The 16,014-nt window shown below is 30.2% G+C and overlaps 1 protein-coding gene across 1 annotated transcript in view; it reads left to right on the top strand.

Moving 5' to 3' along the window:
- Nucleotides 1-16,014, top strand: part of cher (filamin A protein cher) — a 170,548-nt gene that overhangs the window by 21,846 nt on the left and 132,688 nt on the right. The window contains exon 4 of the mRNA XM_089094873.1: nt 14,470-14,600. Within this exon, the coding sequence (XP_088950999.1) occupies nt 14,470-14,600 (131 nt within the window). The remainder of the gene's footprint in view (nt 1-14,469; nt 14,601-16,014) is intronic.

Genomic DNA, 16,014 nt, shown 5'->3' with positions numbered 1-16,014 from the left:
GAATCTAGCTACAGCAGGAGCTTAGGATAGTAGTGGTGACAATTGAGATATAAGGAGCAATTGCCCCCGATTTATTAAAAAATACCTTTTTGTGGAATTTATACTTTTAAAAAATACACAGTTCAATATTCGAAGATATCTTCAGCATAAGCTTAGGATATTTTGGGTGGCAAGTTAGATATAAGGAGCAATTCCCCCCTTTATTTTAAACAAGACCATTTTGTGGAATTTCTACTATTATAAAATAAAAAGTTAAATATTCGAAGATATCTTCAGCAGGAGCTTAGGATAGTAGTGGTGACAATTGAGATAAAAGGAGCAATTGCCCCCTATTTTTGAAAAAAGTACATATATGAGGGTAGTTTCCTCTTCGTCAATACCTCAATCTCTAGGATAAATTTTCTCTTTTACTTTCAAAAGAGCTATTTAGTCTAATTAATCTACCTTTTTGATTCAGGGTCATTTTAAAAAGACTGGAACAAAATATTAACCTAGTGAGAATGGCAAGTTCTTGAGGAGGAGGGAACCCCCCTAATATACGTACTAATTCTGCTTCATTTTAAGTTTTAGTGTTTCTCCTTACTTTCATTTTAAAATGGTTTTTGGATATTTCTAATGCACTATAATATAGGGCGCTACAAACATAAGAATCAAATTTAGTTGTAAATTTTTTCTTTAAATGTGGGTATTTTTTTTAATTACTAAATTTTTCTTCTTTTTTTTTTTTTAATTAGTATGTTTATTATTTAATTAAAAAAAACAATTAAAAATTAAAGATATTTATAGATACTAAATCTATGAAAGCTCCAAAAAAAAACTGTGAAAATACCCATTTACAAATTGAAAACGATTCAAGTGAAAAAAATAAACAGTCAAGGACAGTTCTAAGAACACTGATAAAGGACAAGCATAGCCTTCTGTATAATAGTAGATATATGTGAAACATGATTATTTGAAAACTCTCCATTAAATAATATTGTTCTTATTTATACCCCGTGATATCGTTATGAAACGAAGTAAAAACACAGAAATTTCGTACAGGACACAAGTTTAATATTTTTTTTTTTTTTTTAATGTTAATTTCAAGTTGTTTCTTTAATATAATTCCTTTTAAATTTTTAACATTTTAAAAAAGTTCAATTTGCGAAAATAATTTAAATTTAATAAATTTTAAAAATATTATATTTTAAAAAGATTATAAATCATCCATCAAATCATGAGTAGAAAATACACTATCAGATCCAGCATGCAAGGGAACACACTTTCATATTCAGCATTTAGGAGAACCCTAAATGGTCACCCCCTAAAAAGGTAAGTTAACCCTAAATGTCTATTGGTTAGTGAACTGTAAGCTGTTTGAGTATGATAAAAGCTTGTGGAGTACTACATTACGTTATATAAATAAACTGGGATTCTAGGATATAGCAGTTACACCACTTAATAATACTGCTCGGGAACTGAGAAATGTCTAAGAGGAAGTCAGAGGAATTTGCAGCTTTTTTGGAGTTGAAGCACTCTTCGTACAGGGCAATGTACCTACAGATAAAGTTTTAATTCAAAAGTATGACCCTAGGATTCCACTTTTCAATCTAGAAGAGTTTAAGTGTCCCAAATTTGAGGGGGGTTATCACCGTCCTGAAGACGAGGTTAGGTTCTTCGCACAGTGGACACCTAAGAACATACCTGATCGTGATAAATCCATAAGACATGTTAAAAACTATTCTATATCGTGGAACCATCGGTTGTGGATTTTTAAGAGTTAACTCTAAGAAATATATTTATTTTAACATTTGTTGTTGTTTTTTTTTTTTCTCAAAAAAAAAAATTCTTTTTTTAAAAATAGAAATTTTTAAAATTGATTTATTTTTTTATTTGTTTAAATAAAATAAAATTTCAAAATATGCATAAACTTATAACAATTGCGCTCTTTGACTGGTCAGAGACACGATACGACTTCCTCAACGGTATTCTATGAGCGGTTATGCACACTACCAAGTCGGTTTTATTTATTAAATCATTATTTTTTACGAAGTTGAATTATAAACAAAGAAGTAATATCTTAAAAAAAAAGAGGGAAGATGGAGCATTTTAATAAAGTGCTTTTAAGTAAAAATGTTATTTCAGCATTTAATGCTGAAAAAGAGAAGTATTTAAACTTTAAAACAAGTATAGATGGTAGCTCTATTGGAAATGTATGTATGCAGTGTCATGACAGTAAGGAATTAAATTTCTTTGGAATACCGAAAAAATTCAACTCTTATGTTGGTGGTTATGCGAGATTGAGATATCCAGAGATGATTGCACTCAAAGAGAATGCCAACATAAAAATAATCATTGATGATAGAGGACAACTCCTTGTTACTGTTGCAACTAACACATTACCTACTGATACATCGAATCGTCACCTGCTGGGTATTAGCATTCAACGGACGATAAATAAAATAAAGGCCTACTCTTCTACTAATATCGTAAACCATATCTTGTCTACGTGTCGAAACTGTTCCCTGTGTAAAAATAATGTGATAATAGACAGTGAAATTGCCAGAAAAAATATAAAGGACATTGTCAGAAAATATCACGATGGAATATAAAGATGAATCGATGAAAAACAAAGCACTATCAAATGTTACTGTCATTGATAAAACAGTCATTGATCCAAATAATGCTAAAGACGACACCCATATTGAGCCTGTTGATGAAACACCAGTAAAAATTGTGTATGACTCAAAATAGAATAATTATTATTCTACTGATTACGAACTAAGTGAAAACAATAGCTATAATATCAAGTGAGAACATGGTGAACTATTTTTTTGAACAGATTCAAAATGTCCAAAGTTAATAATTGATATTAATAGTGTATCATAATATATTTTTTGTATTAATATTCTGCATAACATTATTTCATTAAAAATATATTATGCATTACATTGTTATGTGTTCATTATTTTTAGAGTAAGCTAGCATATCAAACGTTTAGAATGTCTAATAAAACGTCGGAGATGTAAGAAAAGGAATTTGCATACATCTATTGTAAGACACATGGGAACAAATTCTTTCTTGAATTCGCGTCTTGGATAAATAAAAAAAGACATTTCATTACATAAATTATGACGACAATCTAAGTAATAAACAAACTCTTTCCTGAAGTCGCAACATGGATAAACAAAGCAGAAATTTAATTTATGAAATTATAAAAAATTTTAAGTAAGTAGCGAATTCTTTAAACAACATGTTAATAAGTTTAAGTGATAAATACTTTTAAGCTTAACCCATCTTTATTCTTTAGAATAGTTTTATGCATTTCATTAAATTATGAAGAAATTGTAAGTAAGTAGCAATATCTTTCTTGAATTCGCTTCCTGGACACAATACAGATATTTAATTCAAGAAATCATAATAAAATCGCAGGTAAGTAATAAAGTCTTTATTGTTTTCACCTATTGGATACACAATACTGATATTTCATTCAAGAAATTATGAAGGAATTCTAAATAGGTAACACACTCATGTTACCTCATGGATACACAATGCAGAAATTTCATTTAAGAAATTATCAAAAATTTAAAGTAAGTAGCAAATTCTTTCTTGAATTAGCCTCCTGGGTAAATAAAAAAGACAGTTCAATAAAGGAATTATGAAAAAACTGTAAGTAAGTAGAAAATTCTTTCTAGAATTCACCTGCTGGATAAACAAAAAGACATTTCGTTTGAGAAATTATAATAAAATTTAAAGTAAGTAAAATACTCTTTATTGTTTTTATGACTTAGATACACGGTGTAGAAATTTAATTAAAGAAATTATGAAAAAAAATTCTCAGTAAGTAAAAATTTCTTTCTTGAAGTCAACTCTCGTATACACAATACGGAAATTTCATTTAAGAAATTATGAAAAAAAAACAATTCCTTTCTTTAAGTCAACTCTTGGATACACAATACGGAAATTTCATTCAAGAAATTATGAAAATACTTGTAAGTAAGTAACAAAATCTTTTTATTTTCAATTCTTGGATATACATTACAGATACTTTATTCAAGAAATTATGAAAAAACAGCATGTAATTAACTTTTTTCTCTCTTTATCAAAAACAATTTTCAATTAGCTACATGCTTTAGAAATTTAATTCAAGAAATTAGGAAAAAATACTGATTAAGTAACAATTTCTATCTCTTGAATTAAAGTCATAGATACAAAGTACGGAAATTTCATTCAAGAATTTCATGACTTAAATACACGATGTAGAAATTTTATTCAAGAAATTATGAAACACTTCTCAGTAGGTAACAATTTCTTTCTTGAAGTTATTTCTTGAATACACAATACGGAAATTTCATTAAAGAAATTATGAAAATATTTGTATGTAAGTAACAAACTCCTCATTGATTTAACCTCTTGGATATACGACGTAGAAATTAAATTCAAGAAATTATGAAAAAAACGCACGTAAGTAGGTTTTTTTTCTCTTTATCACAAACAGTTTTCATTCATCTACGCGATGTAGAAATTTAATTCAAGAAATTATGAAAAAATTTTCAGTAATTAACAATTTCTTTCTTGAAGTCAACTCTTGGATACACACAATAAGTAAATTTCATTCAAGAAATTATAAAAAATATTTGTAAGTAAGTAACAAGCTCTTTATTGATTTAACCTTTTTAATATACAGTACAGATACTTCATTCAAGAAAAGTAATTAAAAACGTTTTGAAACTACATGCTATTTGTATGCCTTTGCTTTGCACCTTTCCAAACGAGCGGGGATTCCCTACTGCCTCCTAGATATTGCAAAAAAGTGGGCAGTATGTGAACACCCAGCCGTTTTTCTGAGGGCTCACGCGCGAGACAGCTGACCCCTCGACAGAGATTAATTACATTTTATTAAGCTTCATTGACCCGACTGTATGTGCGGGACCGTACAATCATAGCACAAAAACTTAAAAAAAATGACCATAGTCTTTTTGTACTGTAACACTATATCACGCTTTACACCTAAAAAACCAGTGAGGTTTAACACGGGGAGTTTTTGTAATGTCCACTTTTTTGAACTGTGTAGGACGTAGTGGGGACTCTTCGCTCCTTTGGAAAGGTGCCGAGGAAAGGCATACAAATAGCATGTAGTTTCAAAAAGTGTTTAATTACGTTTCTTGAATGAAGTATCTGTACTCTATATTCAAGATGTGAAATCAATAAAGAGCTTGTTACTTACTTACAAATATTTTTTATAATTTCTTTAATTAAATTTCCATATTGGGTGTATACAAGAGTTGACTTCAAGAAAGAGATTGATACTTACTGAGAATTTTTTCATAAATTCTTTAATTAAATTTCTACATCACGTAGCTGAGTTAAAATTGTTTGTGATAAAGAGAAAAAAAGCTACTTACTTGCGTTTTTTTCATAATTTCTTGAATTTAATTTCTACATCGTATATCCAAGAGGTAAAATCAATGAAGAGTTTGTTACTTACTTACAAATATTTTAATAATTTCTTGAATGAAATTTCCGTATTGTATCCAAGAAATAACTTCAAGAAATAAATTGTTACCTCCTGAGAATTTTTTAATAATTTCTTGAATAAAATTTCTACACCGTGTATCTAAGTTAGGAAATTATTTAATGAAATTTACGTATTTTGTATCTATGAGTTGAATTCAAGAGAAAGAAATTGTTAGGCCTACTTACTGAGTATTTTTTCCTAATTTCTTGAATTAAACTTCTACATCATGTACCTAAGTGAAAATTGTTTTTGATAAAGAGAAAAAAAGTTACTTACTTGCGTTTTTTTAATAATTTCTTGAATGAAGTATCTGTACTGTATATCCAAGAGGTGAAAACAAAAAGAGTTTGTTACTTACTTACAAATATTTTCATAAGTTCTTGAATGAAATTTCTGTATTCTATATCCAAGAGTTGACTTCAAGAAATGAATTTTTTTTTTTTTATAATTTCTTAACTGAAATTTCCGTATTGTGTATCCGAGAGTTGACTTCAAGAAAGAAATTGTTAATTACTGAGAATTTTTTTTCATAATTTATTGAATTAAATTTCTACACCGTATATCTAAGTCATAAAAACAATAAAGAGTTTTTTACTTACTTGAAGTTTTGTTATAATTTCTCAAACAAAATGTCTTTTTGTTTATCCATAAGGTGAATTCAAGAAAGAATTTGCTACTTACTTACAATTTCTTCATAATTTCTTTAATGAACTGTCTTGTTGATTTAGCCAGGAGGCGAATTCAAGAAAGAATTTGCTATTTACTTAAAATTTTTGATAATTTCTTAAATGAAATTTCTGCATTGTGTATCCATGAGGTAAAATGAGTGTGTTTTACCTATTTAGAGTTCCTTCATAATTTCTTGAATGATATTTCAGTATTGTGTATCCAATAGGTGAAAATAATAACGACTTTATTACTTACTTGCGATTTTATTATGATTTCTTAAATTAAATATTGGTATTGTGTCCAGGAAATGAATTCAAGAAAGCTATTCCTACTTACTTACAAATTCTTCATAATTTAATGAAATTCATAAAACTAATCTAAAGAATAAAAACGGGTTAAGCTTGAAAATATTTATTGCTTAAACGTATTAACATATTTTTTAAAGAATACGCTAATTACTTACTATTTTTTATAATCTCATAAATGAAATGTCTGCATTGTGTATCAATGATGCAACTTGAGGAGAGAGTTTGTTGCTTACTTAGAGTTTCGTCATAATTTCTTGAATAAAATGTCTTTTTTTTTTTATAAAGGAGGCGAATTCAATAAAGAATTTGTTCACATGTGTCTGAAAATAGATGTATGCAAATTCCTTTTCTTACATCTCCGACGTTTTATTAGACATTCTAAACGTTTGATATGCTAGCGTACTCTAAAAATAATGAACGAATAACAATGTAATGTATAATATATTTTTAATGAAATAATGCTATGTAGAATATTAATACAAAAAATGTATTATGATACACTATTAATATCAATTATTAACTTTGGACATTTTGAATCTGTTCAAAAAAATAGTTCACCATGTTCTCACTAGATATTATAACTATTGTCTTCTCTTAGTTCGTAATCAGTAGAATAATCATTATTGCATTTAGAGTCATACACAATTTTTACTGGTGTCTCATCAACAGGCTCAATATGCGTTTCGTCTTTGGTATTATTTGGATCAATGACTGTTTGATCAATGGCAGTAACGTTTGCTGGTGCTTTGTTTTTCATCGATTCATCTTTATATTCCATCGTGATATTTTCTGACAATGCCCTTTTTATTTTTCTGGCAATTTCACTGTCTATTATCACATTATTTTTACACAGGTAACAGTTTAGACACATAGACAAGATATGGTTTACGATATTAGTAGAAGAGTAGGCCTTTCTTTTATTGATCTTGCGTTGAATGCTAATAGCCGAGAGGTGACGATTCGATGTATCAGTAGGTAATGTATTACCTGCAGCAGCAACAAGGAGTTGTCCTCTATCATCCATGATTATTTTTATGTTGGCATTCTCTTTGAGTTCAATCATCTCTGGAGATCTCAATCTCGCATAACCACCAACAAAAGAGTTGAATTTTTTCGGTATTCCAAAGAAATTTAATTCCTTACTGTCATGAAAATGCATGCATACATTTCCAATAGAGCTACCATCTATACTTGTTTTAAAGTTTAAATACCTCACTTTGTCAGCATTCAATGCTAAAATAACCTTGTTATGTAAACAACCTCTATTAAAATATTGCACCTTCCCTCTTTTTTTTTAAAGATATTAATTATGTCTTTATAGTTCAACTGCAAAAAAAATACTGCTTTAATACATGCACTCGACTAGGTAGTGTAAATAACCGGTCATAGAATACCGGTGGGGACGTCGCTTAATGGCTCTGACACGACAGTCAAAAAGCGCAATTGTTAGAAGTTTAAGAATATTTTGAAATTTTAGTTTATTTAAAAAAAGAAAAAAATTAATAAATTTTAAAAATCTCTAAGTTTTGAAAAATATTTTTTTTTTTTGTGAAAGAAAAAAAAACAACAACAAATGTTAACATAAAAATAGTTCTTAGATTTCACTCTTAAAAATCTAAACACGATGGTCCCCTGATATAGTATAGTTTTTAACATGTCTTATGGATTTATCACGATCAGGTATGTTCTTAGGTATCCACTGTGCGAAGAACCTAACCTCGTCTTCAGGACGGTGATAACCCCCTCAAATTTGGGACACTTAAACTCTTCTAGATTGAAAAGTGGAATCCTAGGGTCATAATTTTGAATTAAAACTTTATCTGTTGGTACACTGCCCCTTACGGAAAGTGCTTCAACTCCAAAAAAGCTGCAAATTCCTCTGACTTCCTCTTGGACATTTCTCAGCTCACAAGCAGTATTATTAAGTGATGTAACTGGTATATCCGAGAATCCCAGTTTATTTATATAACGTTATATATTACTCCACAAGCGTTTATCATACTCAAACAGACTACAGTTCCCTTACCAATAACTACTTAGGGCTAACTTATCTTGTTAGGGGGTGAACATTTAGGGTTCTTCTACATACTGAATATGAAAGTGTGTCCCCTGTCATGCTGGATCTTAGAGTTTATTTTCTTCTCTTGATTTGATGGATGATTTATCATCCTTTTAAAATATAATATTTTTAAAATTTATTAAATTGAAATTCGATTATTATTTTAAAATTTTTTAAATTTTTAAAAAATTTCTTGCAAGTAAAGTATTAAAACACAGTTAAAGAAAAATTAAAAAAAAAAATTAATAAATAAATCTCTTTGTTCCCGTAAGACATTTCGTGTTTTGTAATTCTATCAAAAAAGAAAAAACGGGGTATAACGATATCACAGGGTATGTACTTGAGTTTTTTAATATAATAAATCGTCTCACATCTCTACAATTATACAGAAATCGATTTTTGTCCTTTATCTGTCTTTTTACAAGTGTCCTTAACTGTTTTCGTGTTTCACTCGAATCGTTGTCAATGTGTAAAGGGATATTTTCACCGTTTTTTTTGGTAGCTTGCATCGATGTGGTATCGTTCCATCTTGGTCGCTTTTCAGGGGGAGTGTAATTGCATTACTACAATTCATCCTTAAAAAAAAAAAAAAAGAATAAAAAATTATTAATGAAATAATAACCCCTCTTTTACAGATAAATTGTCCCTCTAAAGTTGATTCTGATGTTTGTAGCGCTCTATGTTTTAGTGCATTAGAAATATTAAAAAAAAAATTCAACTGAAAGTAAGGAGAAACACTAAAACTTAAAATGAACCAAAATTATTACGTAGCTTAGGGGGGGTCCCTCTTCCTCAACACCTCACCTTTCACACTAATTTAAAATTTTGTTCCATTTCGTTAAAAATGACCCCGGAATCAAAAAAGTCGCTTCATTAGAATAAATAGCTCTTTTGAAAGAAATTGACAAACTTTAGCCTCAAGAGTGAGGTCTTGACGAAGGGGTGAACCCCCTCATATAGGTATTTTTTTTCAAAAATAGGGGGCAATTGCTCCTTATATCACAATTGTCCCTACTACTATCCAAAGCTCCTGCTGTAGATTGTTTCTAATATTTAACTTTGTATTTTTTAAAAGTATATATGCCACAAACATTTATTTTTTCACAAATAGAGGGCAATTGATCCTTATATCTCAATTGTCACAACTACTATCCTAAGCTCCTGCTGAAGCTAGATTTTAATATTGAAAATTGTATTTTTTTAAATTATATATGCAACTAAAATGTATTTTTTCAAAAATAGGGGGCAATCGCTCCTTATATCTCAATTGTCACCACTACTATCCTACGCTCTTGATGAACCTCGATTCAAATAAAGAACTTTGTAATAGTATAAATCCAACGATCAGGTATTTTTTCAAAAATAGGGGTAACGTGATCATACTATATAAAGAGACCTACCTACTAAAATCCGCCATTGCAGAGGCGTTCCTCTAAAATTTAGCTTTGTATTTTTTACAATTTTTACTGACACAATCTGGTTATTCTTATAAAAACTAGGGGGCAAGAGCTCCTTTTAACTAATTTGTCACCACAACTATCCTCAGCTCCTTCGGACGCGATTTTCGAACATTGAACTTTTTATTTATTTAATTTATAATTTCAAAACACTGGTATTTTTTAAAAAAAATTTGTTACTTTATCCGAATTTCTCACTTGACATCACTACTATCCTAAGCTCCTGCTGAAGATAGGTTCGTATATTGAACTTTTTATTTTTTTAAAGTATAAATTCCCAACAAATGTATTTTTTACATATAAAGGGGTCAAGTGCTCATTATATATAACTTGTCCCAACTACTATCCTACGCTCCTTCTGAATATAGGTTTGAATATTGAAGTTATTATTTATAAAAAGTATAAACGCCAAAAAATCTTTTTTTTTAATAAATAGTGGTCAATTGATCCTTATTTCACAATTTTTACCACTACTATCATAAGCTCCATATTAAGATATGTTCGAACCTTGAACTTTGTATATTTAAAAAGTGTAAATGCCACAATAAGGTATTTTTTAAAAAATAGGGGGCACTTGCTCCTTATATCTAAATTGAAACAACTACAATCCTAAGCTTCTGCTGAAAATAGTTTCGAATCTTGATCTTTGTATTTTTTATAAGTATAAATTATAGACAATTGTACTTTTTTAATAGATAGGGGGCAATTGCTCCTTATATCTCATTTGTCAAAAATACTCTACTACGTTCCTTCTTTATATTTGTTCTTTTATTTAACTTATATTAATTATTATTTATAAAATAATCAAAAAGGTATTTTTTCAATCAGTCTTTTCAATTGAACCGTCGTTCTCAATTTTGCCCACTACTATACAACGCTCATGCTTACGATCTCTTCGACTATTGAACGTAGTATTTTTTTAAAGTAGTAAAATACACAAAAATGTATTTTTTTATAAATATGGGGCTCTTTATCATTATATCTCAAGTGTCCCCACTACTATCCTAAGCTCCTGCTGAAGAAAGGTTCGAACAATGAAGTTTTTATTTTTATAAAGTATAAATGACACACAAAGGTATTTTTCAAAAATAGGGGGCACTTTCTCAGTCTTTCGCATTTGTCTACTCTAATATCAAAATCACATGCTGTAGCTATATTAGAATTTTGATTTGTTTAAAATTATAAATGCCAAAAAAAGGTATTTTTTCACAAATAGGGGGCAATTGCTCCTTATATCTCAAATTCCCCAAATACTATCAGAAGATCGCTATTGAGCTATCTTAGAATATTTAACTTTTTATTTTTTATTTTTTATAAATCAACAAAAATGTTTTTTTTCCTATATTGGGGGCAATTGCTCATTATATCTCAATTGGCATAAATACTATCCTACGATCCTGCTGATGCTTTCTTCGATTCTTGTACTTATTATTTTTTTAAATTAATAAGGACTAAGAAATGTATTTTTTCAACGATAGGGGACAATTTATCCGTATTTCTCAATTGTTCCCACTACTAACCTAAGCTACTGCTTTAGATATCGTAGACAATAAAAATTTTTATATGTATACGTCCCACAAAAAGGCATTATTTAAAAAAAAGTGGACAATTGCTCCTTATATCTCAATTTAACTACATAATCTACGACGCTTCATCTTTAGAGTTCAAAGTTTATTTAACTTTGTATAATTATTAATTAATAAAGCCAAAAAAAGGTATTTTTTTTCAATCATAGGGGGGCAATTGCTCCTTATATCTCAATTGTCATCAATCAACTAAGCATCTACTGATGGAGCTAGGTTCTAATATTGAACTTTGTATTTTTTAAAAGTATAAATGCAACATTATTGTATTTTTTCTTTTATAGGGGGGCTATTGCTCCTACGATCAATCTTTACACCAATTCGAAACTTATCTAATTTTTGCTCTATCATCGAAAAATGTACTTTGTATTTTTTTTATAGATTAAATGCCACAAAAAGGTATTTTTTCAAAAATAGGGGGCACTTTAGACTACTCTCTCAATTTACATCACTACTATCCTAACCCCAGTATGGTGCTATCTTATACTTTTTAATTTTTTAAAAGTAAAAATCACACGAAAAGTTTTTTTTTATAGAATATGGGGCACGTGCTTCATATATCTCAATTGTTATCACTACTATCCAAAGCTACTGCTGTAGCTAGATTCGAAGATTGAACTTTGTATTTTTAAAAAGTATATATCCCACAAAACATTATTTTTTCAAAAATAGGGGGCAATTTCTCCGTATATGCCAATTGTCACAACTACTAACCTAAGATCCTGCTGAAGCTAGATTTGAATATTGAAATTTGTATTTCTGTAAAGTATAAATGCCACAAAAAGGTATTTTTCCAAAAATATGGGGCAATTTCTCCTTAAATCTAAATTGTAAGCACTACTAACCTAAGCTCCTGCTGAAGCTAGCTTCGAATATTGAACTTTCTAAAATTAAAATACCACTTTTACCAATATCCATAAAAGTCTATTCTGTATATGAAAGGGGCTGTCTCCGCCTCACCACCTCGCGGTTTACGCAAAAGTTTGTATTTCTCACGAGTCTTTTTTTTTAAAAAATGAGAAACTGTAGTGTAAAGAGCGTGGCATTGAGGAGGGAGTAGCCCCTTTCTTATGTGGAATAATTTCTTTTCGGTTTAAGTTTTACCGTCGTGGCTTGCGTTAATTTAAAAAAAAACTTGTTTTTTTTATTTAAACAAAATAATAAGTTAAAACAAAAGTAATTTTTTTAGTTATTTTATAAAATATAAACAAAACATATATAAGAGCATTATCTTTCGAATGAGCCATTAAACGTCAATCTAATAGTGCTGGTAGTCTACTAGCCCCAGCTTTTCCACTTGAGACATTGCACTAAGAGTGCCGTTTTTAGTGCCGTTTTGAAGTTGTTGATGGTTGAATTTATAGGAAGAACGTAGATATGAGTAATATCTTTTATACGAGCTACTAAAAGTATGTATAGATAACTGCGATAGCAATATGCCCAAAAATGATACGTCCGATACCGATACACTGTGTAGCCCTGTCCCCAGGGGACTAGGAGGGTCATAATATCACCAACACCAAATATATTTGACTCTAGCAATGTCTCTTGTAAGCGTCAAATCTATTAAGTATCTGATGTAAGCACCCCATTCTTTAATTACCCGTGAGACATTCTTAACCATTGCAATACATTTACGCTAATACCTCTTCGCAAAAAATTTGCAAATCTCGTAAACTAAAGAAGCAATTACATCACTGTTGTTAGCTCTTTCATTAATCTCCAATAATGTAAATGCACCCCTCATTTTTTTCCTCTAATAAGATCCTTGCAAATAAAAACTATTCTCATTGAATTCAATTCTCTTACTAATATGAATTGTAAAGAAAACTAAAAAAGATACACCTGTTTTTCCGAGACGGATCTAACCTAAGAAAAACTAGTATATCATGAAATAGAAATTCAGTTAATTGTGTCAGAAAAAACTTGAACCAGAATAGATTATAATAGATGCCTGGCCCGTTGTAAGGCATATTACGCAATCACTGGTCGTGGTACTAGATGCCTTACTACTTATACACGACTGTTTTTACATCATTAAATTACCAATATGTTAATGGAGACTAATGAATTTTGTAGTGTATTTTTGATCTTCCTCCCATCGTCCAATCGAACCCAGGCTAAGTGATGAAAGAAAATATTTATCTCCTCGAGTTTAGTATTGCAATGTTTTTTCAATACCTGTCGTATTTTTATTTTTACCCTTTTATTTTTTTTCTGTTTTTTTCTGTTTTACAAGTCACTGTTTTGTCAGGTTTTTTATGGATTTTATAGATTTATTTAACTAACAGCGCAGCCTGCTCGGCGACAAGAATAGAAAAGAAAACAAACCGTGTCGCAAGCTCTTTTGTGAGGATTGGGAAAAATTATTTTGCCCCCCAACACAAAATTCAAAGTAGTCTTGCACCCCCCCCCCCCCTCCTCCATTAAAAACTTCCCCTTGAAAGTTTCAACTCAATTCTTGTGTTGTGAGACAAAACAGGGTAGGCTTACCAAAACTGTGACTTTGGCAACACTCATTTACAAAGAGAAACGAAAGTCCCCTCCCCTTTATAAGGACTACGTTTCGATTTGTAAGCGTAGCATAGTACAACATCGATTGTTATTCCACAGATGTTACTTTAACACATCTGTACCATCTGAGCTAACCGTGCTTGATATTCGGTTTTACACCTTTGTTGCATTAGTGTATACAATAAAACGAATTTTCTCTAGCGTTATCGACACCGTCAGTTATAGGTGATATGTCTTTTTATGTTACGTTTTAATTTGGAGACCTTAAAATTTTATTTTACCAAATATACTATACGATACTGCGAAAGCAAATTTTCTTTATAAACGGTTCTTTGATTTCTCTTGTTAATCAAACATTTTCTTAAGGGGTTATATTTTGCAGGCTGATCGCTGTCAAATAACAGAAGGTAAGCAAAAAGTGCTTACCCTTGGTGAAGAGTATTGCATTACAGTCAATGCTAAGCAAGCCGGACATGGTGCAGTTACCTGTAAAATAAGATCTACCCAGGGAAGGTAAGAAACCTTTAGAAATTAATCAAAAGTGCCGCGAGCTGGCTATGATACATTTTCATGGTAAAAATCTAATATGCTGAGTTTTTAACATATTGAATACTTTCTTCACAATTTGAATGCATTATGCCATTTCAGTAGAGTAATTAAACATTTGGACACACTTTAAAATACTGGTCTTTGACTAATTGCTTTAAGGCCATAATTTGCATCAATAAGCAGGACTGAAGAGAGCTTCGATGGACCTTAGTGAACCTTATCGATGCACCTTGTCTTGGAGACCCTTAACCGACAAAATTTTTTGGGAATGAGAATGATCGGATGGATGAGGATCCTCAAAGCTTTTGAGGGGTCATCAAGTTTTGCTTTATGCCTCTAATGAGATTATAAATATTTCGAAATTTAAATCTCAATATTTCAAGATTTAGAAAGTTTAGAAACATTAGAAAACAAGATGTAAACTGACCTACCTATCTGCCAAGAAGTTGTTGGAGGTGCTACGGTCCCACTCTTTGCCTACAATCACATCTTCGAACATTGAATTTAATGAATCCCCTTTTGGCCGCTTTTAGAAAAAAACGATGCCAAGAAAATCCATTTATTTGAGATATTGTAATTTTTTACTTTGTCTCCCCTCTTGGCGTGTTAACAGTAGAATTTTTTTATAAATTGGATGTCCAGGATGCAACAACAAAATTGACCACGGTTCACAAAAAGCTGTCAGTCTCAGCATTCTCCCGATTGTCGCCACATCAGAATTTAATTCAATTTCTTCATTAACTTAGGTTTTTTATGTTTAGTTTTATGTTGATGGTTAGTTTTGTTTTGGCTCTTCATTTTTCGTTTCAATTACTTCACGAGTGCCGTATATTTTTGTACGGTTATAAATGAACAATCATTATCATTGCACGTTTCCTATTTAAGCGGAGTACTACCATCCTACCTTTCTGCTAAAGGACTGCACCGAATCAGGAGTTTGCCTGTTCTTACACTGTTTTTAGCCTGTTTTTCGCACCAAACCAAGAGATAGTTCGTTTGTGCAGAATCCTTATTCGATCTTTACTGTTTATAAAATTTTTTTGTTTTTCACCTAAAACCATCCGACGAAAAACGATATAGATCTAATTTACTGAATATGTTTAGACCCATTTTGAAGAAAATAAGAAATATAGAAAATAGATCAGAAAAAATGTGTCATGGTATTATTACTTGACAAGGAACAGATATGAGGTGAATACATGTTTTTTTTATGTGAAACTTTCATGCGGGGGGGGGATTTGAATTTATATCTTTATTTCACTCTCAATTGTAATATTGCTAGTTCTGTTTTGAAGCCAAATGAAAATAATTAAAAAATAAATAATTTCAAGCTATTTTTTTACAGGATTCATTTTGTTTACGAAACTTGTGGCAGTAA

Source organism: Artemia sp. Qi Xiang Cuo, chromosome 9, assembly GCF_049724085.1.
Source record: "Artemia sp. Qi Xiang Cuo chromosome 9, ASM4972408v1, whole genome shotgun sequence".
Classification (NCBI taxonomy): Eukaryota; Metazoa; Arthropoda; class Branchiopoda; order Anostraca; family Artemiidae; genus Artemia; species Artemia sp. Qi Xiang Cuo.
This window is presented reverse-complemented; position numbering and strand designations above follow the sequence as displayed.